This window comes from Lygodium microphyllum, chromosome 3 (genome assembly GCF_053477565.2).
Source record: "Lygodium microphyllum isolate KBCC chromosome 3, Lygodium_microphyllum_v1.1.10, whole genome shotgun sequence".
NCBI classification, from domain to species: domain Eukaryota; kingdom Viridiplantae; phylum Streptophyta; class Polypodiopsida; order Schizaeales; family Lygodiaceae; genus Lygodium; species Lygodium microphyllum.
Genome location: NC_141137.1, coordinates 110408310 through 110429840, shown reverse-complemented (window position 1 = coordinate 110429840; position 21531 = coordinate 110408310). Strand labels below are relative to the sequence as shown.

Below are 21531 nucleotides of genomic sequence, written 5' to 3'. Positions count from 1 at the left end.
ACTATGCCAGTTTGCATATGATAAGGAGTCAGATGTGTATGCAATTGGATGGCTCATCATCTGCCTCATTGAGTTTTGGTGCTTAGGCCAATGCTTGTGGTTACATAGGGAGTCAAGAGATGCTCTACATAAAGAGATCATGCACCTGATAGAGTTCAAGGCAAGGAACCGCATGTTGGCAGATGATAGGGCCATGCGAGTATCATTTGCAGATCTTGATGACTTTTTGAAGACGAAGTGTGGCACTGATCCTACAAAGGCACAAAGACCGCTCATAGAGCTTGGCCCTATCCTAGCTCACCCTTACTAAATAATCCACATCTTGCAATCGCTTCCCATATTTTGTAAAACATCTAATCTAGTTTTACTAGTCTCTATGACTCATGTAAATGACAACCATTGGTCAAAGGCCAAGGGCATTAGATCCACACCTAAAATCACACCATCTACAGCTAAGGTGTGAAATGGAGAGTTCTAAACCTTCTTTTTGAAAATTTGAAGCTTTTATTGGGCAGATTTTGTATTTCATTTTACATCAAACCTTGGTTTTTTGCGAAGCGTAAAGGGGGCGTCTTTTGACTTAATGTGGGGCACACACGAGTCACACAGGTTGAATGGACCTGCCCGTGTCAAAGGCTAGAATCTAACGCACGGTTGTGACTTAACGTGGCGGAGTTGCACTAGTTGTTAGAACTTGACGCGCGATGATTGCCGTGACAACTACAGTCAACTTGCAAACTTTTGATGTTTGACAAGAGAACCCCAAAATTAAATGGAATATAATATTCTTTGGGAGAGCTCAGAGCACTGTAGCTTTTCAGTCTAATCATTTTCCTGTATATATATATATATATAGAGAGAGAGAGAGAGAGAGAGAGAGAGGCTTGCCAGCAGCCAGATTCGAGAGTTCTGCAACAATGCAGCTTGAAGGTGGCTCTCGCACTCATATGGGGTATCAGAATATGGCGTCTTCTTCCTCGGCACTATCTCCGCCTGTGCCCCGGACACCCCCTGATATCTGTGGTAGGCACCGCAAGCGTGCTGAGCTAAGGCGTTTACAGGACGAAATCCGCCTGCTCGAGGTATTCTTATAGCCCTCCTTGCCTAATTCTCAGAATTCCAGGGAAAAGCGAGTTGTGTGGTCCCTTCTTTTCTTGGCCCATCCAGGAATTTGGATAGGAAAAGCTTCAACATAAAAAAATGGCAGGTTTTTTCCAAGGCTCAGAATGGCGTTGCAGAATGAAATGGTCTAGTCTTCACGATTTTCATGCTAATGTCCGCTATGCGAGGATTGGTCATTTGCACCATCTCTTTCAATGTTTCAATATCAAATTTCTTCACATCAAGCGACTACCGAACCATATGGTGTAAGACTTGCTCGCTTGACACTGATACATAACAGTATGTCCCGCCTTCTGAAGATCTTCCATTACAGCATTGCATCTATTGACAATGCTTTGTCTGTCCGAATGCACATGTAAGCAGGATGAACTGGGATGGCAGTGAGGATAGTGAGGGTGAATATCATGCCGCTCCCAAGTTGAATTTCAAGTCCGGGTTGACTGAACAGCTTTCCACACTCATCCTGATCGGTGAGGAGCTTTTTCCAGGCAATCTGAACAATTCACAACGAGTGTGGAAAGCTGTTCAATTGGCTTGGACTTGAGATTCGACTTGGGAGCAGTGTAATAGTGAAGATTGGAAGGATGGATGGCTTAGTGAAAAAAAAAACTGCTTGCAATGACAAGTTGCTCTGATTAGACAAAAAGTCTCATTGACTCTTGGCAGGCACTTTCCTGACTCAAGATCCGCTCTTGAACATAATGGTATTGAATGTCAATGAATATGCACGTGGGATGCTGGAGAACTGTTGGCCACCATTGTGAGAAGCCTATATTTGCTTGCAGTTTGCTCAACTTTATAGCCTTCAGTGCTGTGTAGGTTGCTCCTTGCTCTACTATTGACACTTGATTCCAAAGCAAAACAAAAACATGTAGTGGAGCTTCTAGTGTTGATGTCATCCAATGCAACCCCCTCTTCATACAAAGACATCAGGGTGGTAGGTACATTTGGTTGGATATGTATGAGCTAAAATAGGGACCTTGTAGCCTTCAATACGTGGAGGCATATACCAATGCATTATGTGCTTGTTTTGGGACAACTTGGACTTTGTGTCCATAGGGCAAAGAGATAGCTAGGCACTCAACAAATCCAAAGGCTGAAAGCAACTTTGCAACGTATCATTGTTGTGAGATAGGTTTGCCCTCTAACAATTGAAATACTTCAAGGTGAAGGGAAAAATAAAAAAGCCATGATTGGTTATCTCAAACTTCCTACTTAGTTGCTTCCAAGTTTGAGCTATGTGCTTACTATGACTCCTTTAATGATCAAGTTATCCATATACACGATGAAAAGAGTGACATCCATTTGCCATTGTAATAGTGATTGGGTTTGTTATATGGCCTCTAGAGGGCATGCTCAAGATATCGGACATTGGATTTATTTTTCAATGTTTGGTCTACTTTGTAACTTCTCAACTATTTTTGGCTATTCAAAGCCACCTTTGCTCCCCTCAGTTAGTCAGTCAATTAGATATCATAGCCCTAAAAATCTTTATTTTAGCTCCTTGTGTACTCAATTCAACAAACAAGTCATTAACCATAAATTCATAGAGACATGCCAAAACTTGGGGATGGGGATAGGGAGTGGGAATGTGTGTACAAAATGCAATTTACATAAAATATGGATGTTAAGACAAATTGAAGTGCACTATGAATGGGCTGAAAGATGGACGAGAATGGGTCATGAATAGCAAAAATGGGCTTGACACATGCCATTGATGGGCCAAAAGTGTAATGAAGGAGACCCTCATTTGGTCTCTCAACACCCTAAATACCTCGTCTCAGTATTACCAGGTATTCCTCTGCTAATCCCGTGTCTTACCCATCTATCCCCACTCTTTTACATTCCATCCCAACTTCGAAGGTTTTTGTCCTCAAAAACAAAAAGAGGACTCATTGGTGGGTGTGGCTCATAGAGGGGGGGGGGATTTTGCAAAGTACTACTCTGTTTAACATTTCAAAGGATAATAGAGGTATGGGAAAGTACGATTTCATGTGGAATTGGGGTGTATAGATGTATGTAGGAGGTATGCAACATGTGCAAGTTGACAGCATATGAGTTTGGCCACTAATTCTTGACAATTAGGGGCTGACAAACAGTGAACAACATGCTGTCCCGAACAGGCCTGCTAGAGAAAACTGATCATAATTTTCTACAGGCAGCTCCGATTGAGGTGTGTGACATGTCAAAACGAAGCTCGCAAAGCATACTTTTAGCCCATATAGGTAACACTTAACTATCATTAATGTAGGGTAAAAACTGTTCTAAAACAGTGTACTATTTGCAAGTTGTTTACAGTCCAAACTAGGGCAAAGTTAGCTAATCCTTAGTCAAAATTGCATCCTTGAAATAGGGGAGACTGCATTGGTGAAATACTGATCGAGGTAGGGCTTTTCGAAACCATTCCTTCCGCGAGATCAAATGGATAACCTACATGGTAAGCTTCAGGAGCATAAGAGTCATCCATACAAGCATGGGTCTTTGCACTACCACTGGGGTTAAAAGGATAATTGTGATCCAATACATCCATTGTATCATAGAAGTGTTTCATGGTGTCATCCTCAAGCATTGATTGTGGCGCAAGATCCGCAATGACCCGCACGGAAGTACGCACTGACTCGTCCATAAACTCATTAGGGAACCACTGTGTCATGTAGGACTGGAGTAGATGAGGTTGCAATCACCATTGCATTCATTGCATCAACCCCTAGGCATTGTATGCCCATGAGTCCCACATTCGTGGCTACCACGGGGTAGTCAAAGTTGAGGGCCTTGGATTGAAGAGGCTCCTTCTCATTGTAACGTGTCCCCTCGTATCATCCAGGACACGTCTTAGCAGTCCATCGGAAAGGATGTCTAGAAAGCTCCGCCCGGCACTCCTATGGAATGTTACGGATTTTGCGATCTAGCTCTTTCCGCGTCTGCCACGTAGCGGAAGTATCCTGGCCGTTCCCACTTAGGATCGATCGGAATTAGGGTTTTCCTAATGGGTCACTAGCTAACAGCAACTAGTGTCAGACCCGAGCGAACTACTTTACGCAGAAACGCCAGGCCCGAAGCGGATTCACGCTGCACTTGGTTCAAGGAGAATGGGAAATGAGAGGGATGCAAAGCTTAACCTCTCTGCCATAAGGCATAGTCCCATTCCGTTCCCCTAAAACAACGTAAATCGGGTAAGACGTAACTCTAGATCATCGTTCTCGTTATTCTTTTTGATGATGATGATCATTTCGCTGTTCTTCGAGATTTTTGAGAAAAGTTCCCGGTTAACCGGGACCACCCAACCGTAGGACGGACCCATGGCCCATCCTCTGCACTTTCCTCGATTTGTTTTAGTTATGTAATTATCTAACATATTAATTTGACATATAACAATCAGCTTCATTAATTAGCCTTGTTAAGCACTGGTTCCTTTACGTAATCTTATCACGTGACATAGAAAAACAACATCAAGCAAGTTCTTTTAACATTTCATCATTTTATCTTTGAAATACAAGGAGTTCCACCCGTAGGCTTTTCCATAATCTGCCCGAAGGCTAACAAGTAATCTCCAGGGATCACTATTCCAAGCTTTCGCCCGTCAACTAGTATGCGGGTCTCGAGATCCAATCCCGAGTCACGTTAGCCTCTTGTGCAGGACCCGGAAGGCGAGGGATTTACGGCCAGAGCCCCCCTTGGCACCCAAGCATCCTCCTGCTCCAAGTAGAACTCAATGGAGGGACCTCTCGCGGCGGGTTCGGTCCACGTTCCCGGCGCGGTCAACAACCCCCTTGGTTAGGGTCAGGCAGGCAGTCGGGGGTAACTGAAGCTGCCTCTCCCTTCAGGCCTTTAACCTGAAGTATAGGTACTTATTTAATTTATAATTCATAATTCAAACAGAGCCCTAAAATCTCTAGCAAGCACAAACATTTCCATTAATCAACCCAGTTGTATGGCAAACTGCTAAGGAAGTGTTCTTTCCTTTTTGAGTGTATCAGCACTCGTTCCCAAGGTGTCTTGTAACTTGGCAAGATCTCTTACATTCCAATGTAGGGCATACTCAACTTGGTTAACCCTAAGGTACCTTAGATATGCTAGTTTCTATTATACAACTTTCCTTATTTAGAAGGATATCCAAAACTATGTTTTTTTGCAAGATAACTTGCGTAAGGATCTGCCGTCCTTGAAGAGGGTTTTTCCCTTTTCTCCTTGTGAATTGATCACAAAATGATTTCATACATGTTGCGCAAGTCCGGCGATGGAATAATCTGTTTAGATTCCTTAAGCTGACGTATGTCAGGCCTAGGGTTTCTTCATTTAAGAACCTTAGGGACAAACCCTAGTTTCTTATCTTTATGAATTTATTGTCCCTACGGTAAGGAAAGTAGTCAAGTGTTTAGGGTATGAATGTTTCTATGCTTAGATTGGTTCGGTTATCTTTTGGAAGGTAATCTTACTCGTCTTGTTACGGTTTTACTATCCTTGTGACAATTTACCTTCCTAATCAATACAGTTTAATTTGGCATATAGAATAATGCCAAGATGATACAAAGACGACAATACTCCTTGGGACAAATAGGCCAAGTTGAGAAATTGGTGTATACACACTTTATTAGTTCCAAGTCCTCAAATAGCAGGGCAAAAGTGTTAATAGAGTGTCATCCAAAAATTCCCCATTACATTTTCTTTCCAAATGAGTTCATATATTTAATTTTTATACTTGTTAATTCCTAACATTTAACTTCCGTTTTCTTTAAAGATGAACTCATGCCAAATAACAATAGTTGCCTTGCTAAGATGTGCAACTAGCAAAGATAACTCCCTAGTAATTTGAGCATCGAAAGAAACCTTTCATGAATTTAGCTATTTTACCATGATTCTTTGCGAAAGGAATAAGACTAATGGTGCAAGATATAATTTCTACACTTTAGGAATATATTACTATAGTAAATGGTTAATCTTGCTTATAATTTTATAATGCTTGATGCAATTTGAAGAAAGCTAATTTGTATACATTGTCGTTCATAAGCTAACTCCTTCGTTAAAAATAACTCGAACAAATATATCTTTCCTTAACAATTTTTCTTTGCATGATTGACTTAAAACCGAATTAACACCAAGAAGAAAAACCTGGCTTTGAGGTGAGATATCCACATGGATACCGGGAGATGACCCTCTCGCAGCTACACCTTGGATTTTCTTTGGCGGCATCGTAGTTCGAATGCGAGATAGCCTTTTCCCTTTTCTTCTTGGAATTCCACCGTCTTCTCCTTCCTTATCTTTTACCTTTTTCCCATTCTTCCTCCTTCACTCCCTCTTTTCACTCCCTCTACTTCCCTCCCTATCTTTTATCTCACGGCTATTTCTTCCTTACGGGATACCATACGAAGCCATGATGATGAATTGGATTTTTTTAGGACATGGGAGTGTGTGGACACCGGCCTGTTTGATAAGATTAAGAACACAAAGCTTAACTACGAGAGCACTTGCACAAAAAGATTTGAAAGTGAGTGAAGGGATTAATGCAAGAGAATGGAAGTCTGCAAGGTAGCCTAAGGACAAAGTAGGCCTATGGTTGTGACCTGAAAAATCTAAAGAGCTATGAGGAGAGCAAGGGCTTAGGGGGGAAATTAAAACCCGGGGGGAGTAATAAGGGCTTTGGAGGGATTAAAATCCGGAGGGAAAAACAAGGCGTATGGGGGGGGGATTAATACCGGGAGGGGGGGGGGAAACAAGGCCTTACGGGGGTTTAAAAATCAGGGGGGGTAGGGGGGGGGGATTTAAAACCTCGGGAGGGGGGGGAAGAACAAGGGCTTAGGAAGCCCACCTTGGAACCTTCCAAGGGGCTTCTGGAAGGGCCACGTGGGGGGGGAAGAAAAGCTAATTCAGCCAAAACGGCGGGACTGGACTGGAGCAGTCGATGGCGACGTGATGGAGGGCAGATGGTCGGCGTGGCAGTGGCGATTCGACTCCCTTTTTTCAGCTCGGAGCTATGGCAGCGTTCAGTTCTTCTCACGGCTCCCAGCCTTTCTGTCCAGCGGCCCCCCCCTCCCCTCGTTTAAATAGTGGAGGGAGGGGGATCTTTGCTTCTTGCGTGTCGACACGCATGTCCCCCCCTCCCTCCAAAGCTCCACCAAGGAGCTTAGTAGCTCCTTCTATTCCCCTGCCCCTCCAGCTCGTCAGTCGGCTGGAGGGATAAGGGGGGGGGGGATAAAAAAAATTCAAAAGTCCGATTTATTTTTTTCCCACGCAGAATTTTACATTCTCTCCCCCTTGGAGGAATCAAGATGTCCTCATCTCGAGATAAACTGGGGATATTGATGGTTGAGAGTGCCTTCATCCACCCAAGTGGTATCCTCTTCGGGATAATCTTTCCACTGGACAAGGCATTCTTTCAAGGTTCTAGATCTTAACTGTCTTTCCCTAACATCTAAGATCCTTTCTGGCCTTAGTTCAAGGACTCCTTGACTAGGCATTACAATTTGTTGGTCATTAAGTACATGATTAGGATTGGGTACATATTTTTTCAATAGGCTGATATGGAATACATTGTGAACCTTTAGGTTCTCAGGGAGTTGCAATCTATAAGCATTGGGTCCTAGGCATTTGAGGATTTTATACGGCCCATAATACCTTGGACTTAGCTTCTTGCATTCTCCTAGGGATAGAGAACTCTTTTTAGGGCGTACCCGAATGAAGACCATGTCTCCTTCTTCGAAGACTCTTTCTTGACGTTTCAAATCTGCATATGCCTTTTGTCTATCCTTGGCTGCTTGTATGTCTTGTCTTATTGACCTTATTTGATCATCCAAGTCCTCCAATATTTGTCTTGAAGCTTCAACTCTTAGGGTTGGGTCAGAAAAGTTTAGGGGACTTCGACAATCATGACCATACAATGCCTGAAAAGGGGTCATTTGAATGCTCTACTGGTAAGAAGCATTGTAGGCAAATTCAACTAATGGCAAGTATTGAATCCACCTCTTCGGCTCTCGATAGCAGTATGCCCTAAGCATATCCTCAATGATTTGATTCACTCGCTCTGTTTGTCCATCCGTTTGGGGATGGTAGGCGGTGCTAAAACAGAGTTGAGTCCCAATGGCTTCAAAGATAGCTCTTCAGAAGTGTGATGTGAAGAGAGAATCTCGATCACTAATGATTCTTTTAGGTAACCCATGTAGCTTGAATATCTCCTTGATAAACAATCTTGCAATGTCGGAGGCTTTATAGTTTGTCTTTACTGGAATCAGGTGTGCAACCTTGGTAAGCATGTCAACCACAACCATAATGGAGTTGTATCCTCCTTGGACTTGGGGTAAGCCCACAACAAAATCCATACTGATGAATTCCCATTTCATTTGGGGAATGTCAAGTGGTTGCAGTTTTCCTGGCATCATGACATGTTCGGCCTTGATACGTTGGCAAGACAAACATTCAGTGACATATTTGAGAACGTCACCTTTAAGCCTTTCCCAATGGTAGCTTTTCCTAACTGCATTAAGAGTTTTTGCATAGCCAGGATGTCCTATAAAGGGAGAATCATGAGCTTCCCATAATATCTTCTGCTTAAGTGACTGGCTTGCTGGTATACACAGCCTTGTTCTGTAGTAGACAAGTCCATTATCAATGGAAAATTCCTGATACTTAGCTTGCAACTTTTGATTCTGCTCCTTGGTAGATATTTCCTTTATCATTGTTTGGTAGGTCAAATCATGGCATGCTTTTTCTCTAGCTAGTTCAAGTATAGGGTTGTTTGGCATAGATACCTTTGTAGCCAGAGATCTAGCCGTTGATGGATTCTGCAAGATTAGGGAATTTAGGAATGCCTTGCGACTGAGTGCATCGGCAACTACATTCTCTTTCCCTGGTCGGTACTTAATTTCAAAATCATATTCCTCCAATACTTCGATCCACCGACGTTGCCTCATGTTGAGCTCGTTCTGGGTAAAAATCCATTTGAGACTCTTATGATCGGTTACCAGAGTAAACTTGTTACCCAACAGGTAGTGTCTCCAAAGCTTTAGAGCATGGATGACAGCTAATAATTCCAGATCATGCGTGGTATAATTCTTTTCATGACTCTTCAATTTCCTTAAAGAGTATGCTACTGGATGACCTTCCTGCATAAGTACACACCCCAAGGCAAGAATGCTGGCATCAGTTACTACCTCGAACTCCTTATTGAGGTCAGGAAGTTTTAGAATAGGTGCTGATACCAAACTTTGCTTCAATTTGTCGAAGCTATTTTGTTCGGGAGTTGACCATGTAATAGAAGTCTGCTTCTTTAGTAAGTCTGTAAGAGGTGCTGCAATCAAAGCATAGTTTTTGATAAAGACCCTATACCATCCTGTCAAGCCAAGAAAGCTACGTATTTCTTTGACAGATACTAGTATTGGCCATTCAAGCACATCCCTGACTTTGGCTGGGTCTACTGATATTCCCTCTGATGATACTATGAATCTCAGATATTCAATCTGACGCTTGAAGAATGCACACTTCTTCATTTTTGCATACAGCTTATGAGACCTCATTATCTCAAGGACAATCCATAGTTGAGGTTCATGATCTTCTTCCTGTTTAGAATAGACTAAAGTGTCATCGAAGAAGACAAGCACGAAATCATCAAGATATGGTCTAAAAATATCCTACATTAATCTATTAAAGGTGGCAGGTGCGTTTGTAAGCCCGAATGACATAACCAAGAACTCAAAGTGCCCGTATCTTGTATTGAAGGCCGTTTTTGGAATATCTTCTTCCTTGATCCTTATTTGATAGTAACCTGACCTGAGATCAATCTTGGAGAAGATCTTTGCACCTTGAAGACGATCAAGAAGCTCATCTATTCTAGGAATAGGATACTTGTTCTTGACTGTTAATTGATTCAACCCTCGGTAATCAATACATAGTCGAAGTGTCCCATCTTTCTTTTTCTGGAATAGTACTGGAGCTCCCCATGGTGAGTTGCTAGGCCGGATGTAACCCTGATCCAACAGTTGCTTGAGCTGTTCCTTCAACTCAATTGCTTCTGGTATGGACATTCTATAAGGTCTCTTTGCAATTGGTGCAGCTCCAGGCACTAGCCTAGTTTCATGATCTACTTCTCTTGGAGGCGGAAGTTTAATCAATTCCTCAGGGAATACGTCAGCGTATTCCTTTAGCCAAGAAGGTCCTTCATGAGACTCTTGCTTTTGATCTAACTTGTTGAGTTTGATCAGGTAAATGGGTAATCCTTTTCTGACTCCTTTTATGATTCGCGATACTTTGGCTAATTGGATTCTTGGCACTCCTGCCTCACCTTGAGTTGTGACAAACTCCCTTTCAGAGTTTCGAAAGGAAACTTGACCCTTTCCACAGTGGATGTGGGCGTCATTAGGCTTAAGCCAATCCATCCCGAGTAGACACTCATGGATACCTAAATTCATGACTCTGAATTTGACTGAGGTTTTCTTTCCTCCCAGAAAGAATTTTTCCTTAGCAGTTTGCCTGGTACAAGTTACCTCACGACCGTTTGCCAATTCCACAAGCAGGGTAGGTGCTTCTACTGTGGCTATTCCTACTCTTTTTGCACATGCTGGTGAGATAAAGGAATGTGTACTGCCACAATCAATCAAGGTTTTGAAACCTTTACCTTGATAGTCCGACGGTGTTTGAATCACCGAGAACTGGCGATTCGGCCCTTTCTTGTGTAAAGCGGCATGGACTGTCGCTCTTTCGAATTTTGCTTCCATAGTCGGATCTTCCTCCTCTTCTTCTTCGTATCTTTGCCTATTGGCAATGCAGACAGTTCTTCCTCTTCCACAGGTGGCGGCTCCTTGACCACGACCTGCACCTTGGAAAGGCGTTTGACGATGTCCCCCGCTGAGCTTGGGACATTGCCTCTTGAAGTGACCGAGTTCGTTGCAGTGGAAACATCGGAGGTTTCGGCCATTACTTTGAGTAGGAACAAAGTTGTTGATGTTATTTGTCCTTGCTTTCTTCCTTTGTCCCTGATTGTGACCTTGAACTCTCTTCACTTGAGGTCTGAATGCTCCTCTGTTCGGGTCACTATAGGACCAAGTTTTGTTACCCCTTGGTCTAGCTTGCACCTCCTGAATTATAGGTGCCGCTCGAATGAATGCATCCTGCAGATCTGATGGATGCATAGATTCGAGACGGGTATTTACGGGTGGATTTAAGCCTGCGCAAAATTTGGACACCTGCTACGTCATGTCCATCTGTGGTGCATACTTTAAAAGTGAGACGAATTTAGAGTAGTATGCGTCCAGAGTGAGTCCTAACTGTTTTAGCTCGTAGAACTCATTCATTTTCTGTGTACGATATGCAGGTGGCAAATATCTCCCCTGCACGGCTTTCTTTAACTTCTCCCAGGTAACGGACCCCTCTGAAGTCCCTTGATCCCTGCACCATTGTTTCCACCATAGTCTAGCTTCGCCGGTGAGTTTTAACTTGGCGAGCATGGCCTGATTGGTAGGTGCAGTATCAGCTGCTTCAAAGTAATCCTCCATAGATTCAATCCAAATTTCAGCATCAGACTGGACGAATCTGCCTCTCCCGTCAAACTCGGGTGGCTTTATCTGCTTGAGGAGGAACTTCTTCTCCTGGGTCACAGCAGTACTTGATGTAGGGGGCGAATTCGGAACCTGTACCTGGGGTTGTGCCTGGATAAAAGTTTTCTTAACGTTACTATATGATAATTGACGTTAGCTTATCTTTAGTTCAGCTATCTCATAAATCATGAAGCTACTTAACTTTTTAACAACTCTGATGCACAGCCAGATATTGATAAAAAAAGTCCTTATTTATATTTACATGGGCGTAGCCTTATACAACGTCTCGTGTGATGATAATTCAATCATTACATTCAGTTTGGGGAGAACAACGTTGTATTGCATTTGTCTACAGGAACTGTGTAATAGTAGGGTTTTGGGTCATGGATCTTTAGGAACCGATAATTCATTGGAAGTTCGGGATATCCTTTTCGTTGGAATCTATACTTCTCATGGCGGCCCAACACTTTAATCCTGTCGGTTGGGATTACACGGGTTACTTCCTCATATACATATGAGTTCATTTCAACCCTCCGACCTTGAATATGTAAAGTCGAATTTACGCGAGCTTCCACAAAAATGAACAGCTTCACGACTTTCAAGTCTTCCAACCACTTGATCCTCTTTAGGTTGGTTTGTAGATAAGCGAACCGGTGGGTAGCTATGTAGTAGATTCCTGAAGACCCCGTCCATCTTCGTTCTATGTATAAAGGTGATGGATTATAAATCTGCTTCAGGATGTTCATCATCCCAATTCTTTGTCTATAAAGCGGAGAATGCATTGCAGTCATAAACATGACCCGAAACACCAAAAACTTGTTCCACGCTTCATAGTTCTGCAAGACAGCATTGAAGATGAGGAAATGTTTGGACAGCAACAATTTCTTTATTTCATTTTATTGAGATCTCATAAAACAATTCCGTTGTTGGTCGGCTCTGATACCAACTGTAACGTGTCCCCTAGTATCATCTAGGACACGTCTTAGCAGTCCATCGGAAAGGATGTCTAGAAAGCTCCGCCCGGCACTCCCATGGAATGTTACGGGTTTTGCGATCTAGCTCTTTCTGCGTCTGCCATGTAGCGGAAGTATCCTGGCCGTTCCCACTTAGGATCGACCAGAATTAGGGTTTTCCTAATGGGTCACTAGCTAACAGCAACTAGCATCAGACCCGAGCGAACTACTTTACGCAGAAACGCCAGGTCTGAAGCGGATTTACGCTGCACTTGGTTCAAGGAGAATGGGAAACGAGAGGGATGCAAAGTTAAACCTCTCTGCCATAAGGCATAGTCCCATTCCGTTCCCCTAAAACAACGTAAATCGGGTAAGACGTAACTCTAGGTCATCGTTCTCGTTATTCTGTTTGATGATGATGATCATTTCGCTGTTCTTCGAGATTTTTGAGAAAAGTTCCCGGTTAACCGGGACCACCCAACCGTAGGACGGACCCATGGCCCATCCTCCGCACTTTCCTCGGTTTGTTTCAGTTATGTAATTATCTAACACATTAATTTGACATATAACAATCAGCTTTATTAATTAACCTTGTTAAGCACTGGTTTCTTCACGTAATCTTATCACGTGACATAGAAAAACAACATCAAGCAAGTTCTTTTAACATTTCATCATTTTATCTTTGAAATACAAGGAGTTCCGCCGGTAGGCTTTTCTATAATCTGCCCGAAGGCTAACAAGTAATCTCCAGGGATCACTATTCCAAGCTTTTGCCCATCAACTAGTATGCGTGCCTCGAGATCCAATCCCGAGTCACGTTAGCCTCTTGTGCAGGACCCGGAAGGCGAGGGATTTACGGCCAGAGCCCCCCCTGGCACTCAAGCGTCCTCCTGCTCCAAGTAGAACTCAACGGAGGGACCTCTCGCGGCAGGTTCGGTCCACGTTCCCGGCGCGGTCAACAACCCCCTTGGTTAGGGTCAGGCAGGCAGTCGGGGGTAATTGAAGCTGCCTCTCCCTTCAGGCCTTTAACCTGAAGTATAGGTACTTATTTAATTTGTAATTCATAATTCAAACAGAGCCCTAAAATCTCTAGCAAGCACAAACATTTCCATTAATCAACCCAGTTGTATGGCAAACTGCTAAGGAAGTGTTCTTTCCTTTTTGAGTGTATCAGCACTCGTTCCCAAGGTGTCTTGTAACTTGGCAAGATCTCTTACATTCCAATGTAGGGCATACTCAACTTGGTTAACCCTAAGGTACCTTAGATATGCTAGTTTCTATTTTACAACTTTCCTTATTTAGAAGGATATCCAAAACTATGTTTTTTTGCAAGATAACTTGCGTAAGGATCTGCCGTCCTTGAAGAGGGTTTTTCCCTTTTCTCCTTGTGAATTGATCACAAAATGATTTCATACATGTTGCGCAAGTCCGGCGATGGAATAATCTGTTTAGATTCCTTAAGCTGACGTATGTCAGGCCTAGGGTTTCTTCATTTAAGAACCTTAGGGACAAACCCTAGTTTCTTATCTTTATGAATTTATTGTCCCTACGGTAAGGAAAGTAGTCAAGTGTTTAGGGTATGAATGTTTCTATGTTTAGATTGGTTCGGTTATCTTTTGGAAGGTAATCTTACTCGTCTTGTTACGGTTTTACTATCCTTGTGACAATTTACCTTCCTAATCAATACAGTTTAATTTGGCATATAGCATAATGCCAAGATGATACAAAGATGACAATACTCCTTGGGACAAATAGGCCAAGTTGAGAAATTGGTGTATACACACTTTATTAGTTCCAAGTCCTCAAATAGCAGGGCAAAAGTGTTAATAGAGTGTCATCCAAAAATTCCCCATTACATTTTCTTTCCAAATGAGTTCGTATATTTAATTTTTATACTTGTTAATTCCTAACATTTAACTTCCATTTTCTTTAAAGATGAACTCATGCCAAATAACAATAGTTGCCTTGCTAAGATGTGCAACTAGCAAAGATAACTCCCTAGTAATTTGAGCATCGAAAGAAACCTTTCATGAATTTAGCTATTTTACCATGATTCTTTGCGAAAGGAATAAGACTAATGGTGCAAGATATAATTTCTACACTTTAGGAATATATTACTATAGTAAATGGTTAATCTTGCTTATAATTTTATAATGCTTGATGCAATTTGAAGAAAGCTAATTTGTATACATTGTCGTTCATAAGCTAACTCCTTCGTTAAAAATAACTCGAACAAATATATCTTTCCTTAACAATTTTTCTTTGCATGATTGACTTAAAACCGAATTAACACCAAGAAGAAAAACCTGGCTTTGAGGTGAGATATCCACATGGATACCGGGAGATGACCCTCTCGCAGCTACACCTTGGATTTTCTTTGGCGGCATCGTAGTTCGAATGCGAGATAGCCTTTTCCCTTTTCTTCTTGGAATTCCACCGTCTTCTCCTTCCTTATCTTTTACCTTTTTCCCATTCTTCCTCCTTCACTCCCTCTTTTCACTCCCTCTACTTCCCTCCCTATCTTTTATCTCACGGCTATTTCTTCCTTACGGGATACCATACGAAGCCATGATGATGAATTGGATTTTTTTAGGACATGGGAGTGTGTGGACACCGGCTTGTTTGATAAGATTAAGAACACAAAGCTCAACTACGAGAGCACTTGCACAAAAAGATTTGAAAGTGAGTGAAGGGATTAACGCAAGAGAATGGAAGTCTGCAAGGTAGCCTAAGGACAAAGTCGGCCTATGGTTGTGACCTGAAAAATCTAAAGAGCTATGAGGAGAGCAAGGGCTTAGGGGGGAAATTAAAACCCGGGGGGAGTAATAAGGGCTTTGGAGGGATTAAAATCCGGAGGGAAAAACGAGGCTTGGGGGGGGGGGGGATTTAAAACCCCGGGAGGGGGGAAAAGAACAAGGGCTTAGGAAGCCCACCTTGGAACCTTCCAAGGGGCTTCTAGAAGGGCCACGTGGGGGGGGAAGAAAAGCTAATTCAGCCAAAACGGCGGGACTGGACTGCAGCAGTCGATGGCGACGTGATGGAGGGCAGATGGTCGGCGTGGCAGTGGCGATTCGACTCCCTTTCTTCAGCTCGGAGCTATGGCGGCGTTCAGTTCTTCTCACGGCTCCCAGCCTTTCTGTCCAGCGGCCCCCCCCCTCCCCTCGTTTAAATAGTGGAGGGAGGGGGATCTTTGCTTCTTGCGTGTCGACACGCATGTCCCCCCTCCCTCCAAAGCTCCACCAAGGAGCTTAGTAGCTCCTTCTATTCCCCTCCCCTCCAGCTCGTCAGTCGGCTGGAGGGATAAGGGGGGGGGGGGGGGGGAATAAAAAAATTTCAAAAGTCCGATTTATTTTTTTCCCACGCGGAATTTTACACTCATGAAGCTGTAGTGAGATGATCTCATCATGGCATCATCTGTGAGAAGCATCATGTTGCTTATAGTAATGATCAAGTGGATGATGATATCGAGTAGTGCGATGCTGATAGTGGTGTTGCTCCCCATGTACATACTCATATACATTTGCATGATGCTGCTCATGTACATAAGGCTGCCTAGATGGCTGTCCATGCTCGTGACCATAATGCGGCTCATATGAATGTGCATAGTTATTAGATGCATATTTCTACTTGTAATATGTACAATCATCATATGCATGTTGACCATAAGTAGGCACATGCTGTTGCCTTTGCTCATCAAACCCATACCAATGATTATGGGTACTCCTGATTTCCATGAGGATTACCATGTTGCTGCTCATAATCACAGTGATCCATCCTTTTAAGCGCAACTTGAGTCGTAAGGGCTGCAAGTTTGTCATTGATTGCCTTGTCTTGTGTGTTGGTGACTGAGATGGTTGAGTTCACTTGGTCTATCTTAGACATGAACTGACTATGTTGCTCAATTAGTTGATTGTGGCTCTCAGCCCAGAGAGTTTCTTGTAGCCATAGAGTAGCATTCAATGCATTCATTTGGGGATGCCAAGAGTGAAAAAAGGAGCTGGAAGTAGGAGTCACGACTTAGTTTGTGTAGCGGTTGCTCACTGCCTAATGGACCTCTCAGATACTCATGAACAACTTGCTTCAATGTTTGCAAATTTTAGTGTTATAAGCTTTGGAATCCCCCACAATACAGTTTCCTTCACTGTGTATAACAATGCAAGTGCTTGCACTATGTAGTGCTGGAATAACTATTACATCCACTACACAATCAAGAGCCACTATATCTGGTGCTCCTCTTGATGAAAAGTGATTAGTCTTTGCATAAATAATAGACTACACCTCAGACCCGTTGCTTGGATAGTTTTTAATGATGCATACTTATGGCAATAGCAAATTTGAGGATGACAAGCTACAATAGTCTAAAATCCATGGGTCTTAAAGGGTCTTTTTCCACAAGTCTTGCGACGTGTGTAGAGATCCTTCCCAGACATATAATCTCACAATATCACAAGTGCTGAAGGTTTAAGTGTGCCCATGGAGACTGGAGTACAATGCCCTGCTGCTCATGATGAAGATGTGTTTGAACATCACCACACTGCACAAGATTCTTTTGATGGAGGGCTTGGTGAGTCTGTTTCATTTGGGAGATTCACTATTGATTCATTTTCTTGGTTAAGGCGATCTTCCTTCATAAGTAATCACTATCTTGAAGAACTTGGGAACTGCTTGCCCTTGGTTCAATGGACATGAATGAAAATACTTGCATAGCGAGTCCAGTACTTGTCTGTGGGTTTGCCTGCCAAAGGAACCTCTAATGGATCTCTAAGTTACTGACTCTCTGTATCCTTTCTGGGCAGTAACCAATGCAGCAACAAATCTTTACTCTATGAAACCTAGCAATTTAAATGCAGCACTATCTTCTGGTGTTTTTGGGAGTGGTATGTGTTGGGATGTAAAGGTCCTTTATTCACCTCCGTGTATTTTACACGTGTATTGTTATGTTGTACATGTGAATGCACCCTTACGGGCCCTAAGTATAAATACATTTTATTCTTTGTGTACCAACACATTGTTGGTACACCCAAATCTGTTCGTCACTCTTACTCTCACTCTCACTCGCCCGTTCACTTCCTCTGTTGCAAATCTTCACGCTTCCGCTACCCGCGCACTCCAACAACTGGTATCAGAGCTGAGGTTAAGGTGCTCGCGCTCCTCGAAGTCCGTGTGAGACAACACCAGCTCTTCGCTCGCGAGAAATCAGTAAGTCGTCACTCATACAGGTTAGGTCGTCACTGTTTTAGGCACGTGTATGTGCTGGACAGTCAGGCGACAGTGTTGCAGGTCACGTTTTGTGCAGCGACAGCCTGATAGACAGGCGACAGGTCGTTTTTGACCTGGCAGGCAGGGACAGGTCGATTTTTGATCAGGCGGCAGTCAAACAGGTCATGAGCAGCCAGGACAGGTTGTTTTTTGATCAGGCGGCAGTCGAACAGGTCACGAGCATCACGCGCAGGCTGGACAGGTCACGCGATGCTGTTTTCGTCACGTTTTTGAGCAGGCGACAGCTCACGCAAGGCTGCCGCAGGCAGCGCAGGTCAACGGCTGCAGTTCGACACGCTTTTTTTTCTTCCAGAAAATTTTTAAATTTTTTTTCTAAGGTTTACTGCAAGCAACCTCTTTGCCACTGACGGGAGTTCGCACGCGCAAGCACAGTTCTCAGATTTGGTCAAATTTGAACCTGGAAATTTGGGGCTTTTCCCAGATTTGATGCTGTTTATGCTTGACAGTGACATCTGTGTCAGAAATTGCAGACATTGTGTGCATTGACCTCAATTAATTTGGGGATTTTTCAAAATTTGTTGGAATTTTGCTCATCCGAGTAAAATTTCTTGGCATTGGACCAAGGAAAATTGGGGCTTTTCATGTATTGATGCAATTTTGCTCAGCTGAGTCAGTTTGGGTGACATTTGCGCACATTTGGACCTGGAAATTTGGGATTTTGTGCAGAATTTGATAAATTTCTGCATTATTTGCCTGTGCAGTGGCTGGTTTATGTCAAAACAGCAGAGGATTATTGCTGGTTATGCAAGAACAGCAGTGTATTTGCTGATTTAGCTTGTGCTCTTGCAGTTCAGTGCTTTTACACTTGTACTTGTGAAAAATGGCTGTAACTTCTTCCAGTTCTGACATTAAAAGTTTGATGGAAATCAAGCGATTTGATGGTCAGGCTTTTGATCTTTGGAAAGATCGTATGCAGGGCATACTGTTCTTAAAGGATTGTGAGGATGCTTTGCAAATAGATAAACCCGCACAAATGTCTGAGGCAGATTGGGCCAAAGTCAATAAAAGGGCTGTGGCTTATATAAAGATGGGTGTCACTGATGACATTTTGACAGACATTAAGGGTTTAGACACTTGTCATGCAATATGGGAGAAGTTGAAGACTACCTATGAGATCACCACACCTGTTAATCAGGTGCATTTAATGCGTAAGTTGGTGTATGCGGCTGGATGAGTCCAAGCCTGCAACTGAGCACTTGAGTGCATTTACTGGCATTTTAAATCAGCTCAAGGATGCAAGTTTGGATTTTGATGATAAGTTGAGGGCGATCTTTTTGATCATGACATTGCCTGACTCTTGGGAGACTTTGGTTGTTTCTCTCAGCAATAACCCCAATCTCACATATGATGGTGTGAGGGGTTCCATCTTGAATGAAGAAATTAAACGTAAGTCTAGTGGAGAAGGCAGCAACTCAGCTTATAATGTTAGAGGCAGGGCTGAAAAGAAAAATGCAAATGCTGGACAGAGAAGCAGGAGCAAGAGCAAAGGAAAAGAAAAGAGTGATGTTACATGCTATCAGTGTGGTCGGAAGGGCCACAAGAAGCCTGATTGCAAGTATTACAAGAAGGAACAAGAGAGAAAGAAGAATGGAGGAGACAAAAAGAAGAAAGAGGAAAAGGCAGATGCATCTGAGGCAGGTAAAGGCAAGGAAAAGGCCAATGTGGCCTCTAGTGTTGTCATAGAGGAGCTCTCAGATGCAAAGGCTGATGTATTATGTGCAGTGGATTATGATGCCCTTGTATGTCACATGCAGGATATGCAGATCACCAAGGCTGATGTGATTGATGCACTTTTGTCAGTTGATGATTGTGTCACTCAGACTTGGATTGTAGACTCAGGTGCCTCTTTCCATGTGACTCCATGCTTAGAGTGTTTTGCTACTTTTGATGCAGGCTGTTATGGCAAGGTTTACCTTGGAAATAATCGTGCTTGCAGTATTGATGGGATTGGCACCATACACTTGACTTTGGATAATGGGCAAGAACTTGTGTTGAAAGATGTTAGATATGTGCCTGGCATCAAGAAGAGTTTACTATCTGTTGGACAGCTTGACTTGCATGGTTACACCACACTGTTTGGTGGTGGTTTGTGGAAATTAAAAAGGGGTTCCATGCTGATTGCTAAAGGAACCAAGAAGGGTACTTTGTATTGTCTGCACTGTAAAGCCTTGAATGGCAAGTTTCTTGCAGTTGCTGAAATTGGCTGTCATTTGGAGTTATGGCATAAGAGATTAGGCCATATGAGCCAGAAAGGTCTTGATGTTCTTACCTCTTTGAAGAGGGTTGATGGAAAAGGCTCTAAACTTGATTTTTGTAATGACTGTCAGTTTGGAAAGCAAATGAAAAATTCCTTTTACTCTGGTGTCTCCCGTAAGTCAAATGTATTGGACTTGGTGCATTCTGATGTATGTAGCATGCCTTTAAAATCGTTGGGTGGTGCTGCATACTTTGCCTCTTTTATTGATGATTGTTCCAGGAAGATTTGGGTTTATTTGTTGAAAAAGAAAAGTGAAGTGTTTGTTGTTTTTAAAACTTTTCATGCATTCGTGACCACTCAGACAGGTAGAAAGTTGAAATGCTTGAGAACTGATAATGGGGGTGAGTTCATGTCTAATGAATTTAAGTCCTTTTGTGACTTGCATGGGATCAAGAGGGAGCTTACAGCCCCTTACAGCCCTTCTTCAAATGGTGTGGCTGAAAGATACAATAGGACTCTATGTGAGAGAGTGCGGTGCATGCTGTCCACTGCTAATCTCTCTCATGAATTTTGGGGAGAGGCACTTAAAACTGCGGTTCACATTTGCAACCGCTCTCCAAACAGGTCCCTAAATAATGGCATTCCTGAGGAGGTTTGGTTTGGCAAACCGGCCTCATATGACCATTTACGAATATTTGGCTGTGATGCTTTTGTGCATGTTAGAAATGAGCTGAGGAATAAACTTGACCCGAAATCCACCAAAGGCATTTTCATGGGCTATGGTGATGAGGGTGAATTTGGCTATAGAGTGTGGCTACCTCAGTCCAAGAAAATTGTTCGCAGCCGTAATGTTGTGTTTAATGAGGCAAAGTTGCTGAAAAGTACTTTAGCCTCTGATGAAGACATGAAAAAGGTCAAATTTCAGAATTCGCAGCCACCTATTACTTCAAATGATGAGCCTCATGGTGCTGTACCACAGGCTGAAACTGATGATCAGCTGGTTATCTTTGAGCCAGATGATGATGGACAGCAAACAAAAGCACAGGGAGGTCATGGACAGCAAGATAGACTTGCTGATTATGAAAATGCAGGTGCTGGAAATGAAAATGAAGGTGCTGTACAGCATGAACAGCATGCTGAAAATGGCTTACAGCAGCCAATAAATGCTGAAAATAACATGCCTCCAAATGTAGATCCGATTCCTGAGAATGTAGATCATTGGGTACGCAGGTCTACACGCCTAAGAAGGCAGCCACATAGGTATGACCCCTCTCTTTGCATTATGTGATGCTTATTGATGAGGGTGAGCCTCTGACATATAAAGAGGCTAAGTCATGCAAATTCAGCAATAAGTGGGAGCTAGCTATGCAGGAAGAGATTAAATCTCTGTATGCTAATGATACTTGGGATCTTGTGTCGTTGCCCAAAGGAAGAAAGCCTCTTCCAAACAAATGGG

At 42.9% G+C, this 21531-nt stretch overlaps 1 protein-coding gene across 1 annotated transcript in view; it reads left to right on the top strand.

Annotated features, from left to right (window-relative positions):
- Positions 1 to 854: 854 nt before the first annotated feature.
- Positions 855 to 21531, top strand: part of LOC148038744 (guanine nucleotide-binding protein subunit gamma 2-like) — a 41267-nt gene continuing 20590 nt past the window's right edge. The window contains exon 1 of the mRNA XM_087674595.1: positions 855 to 1082. Coding sequence (XP_087530721.1) covers positions 918 to 1082 — 165 coding nt within the window. The 5' untranslated portion in view covers positions 855 to 917. The remainder of the gene's footprint in view (positions 1083 to 21531) is intronic.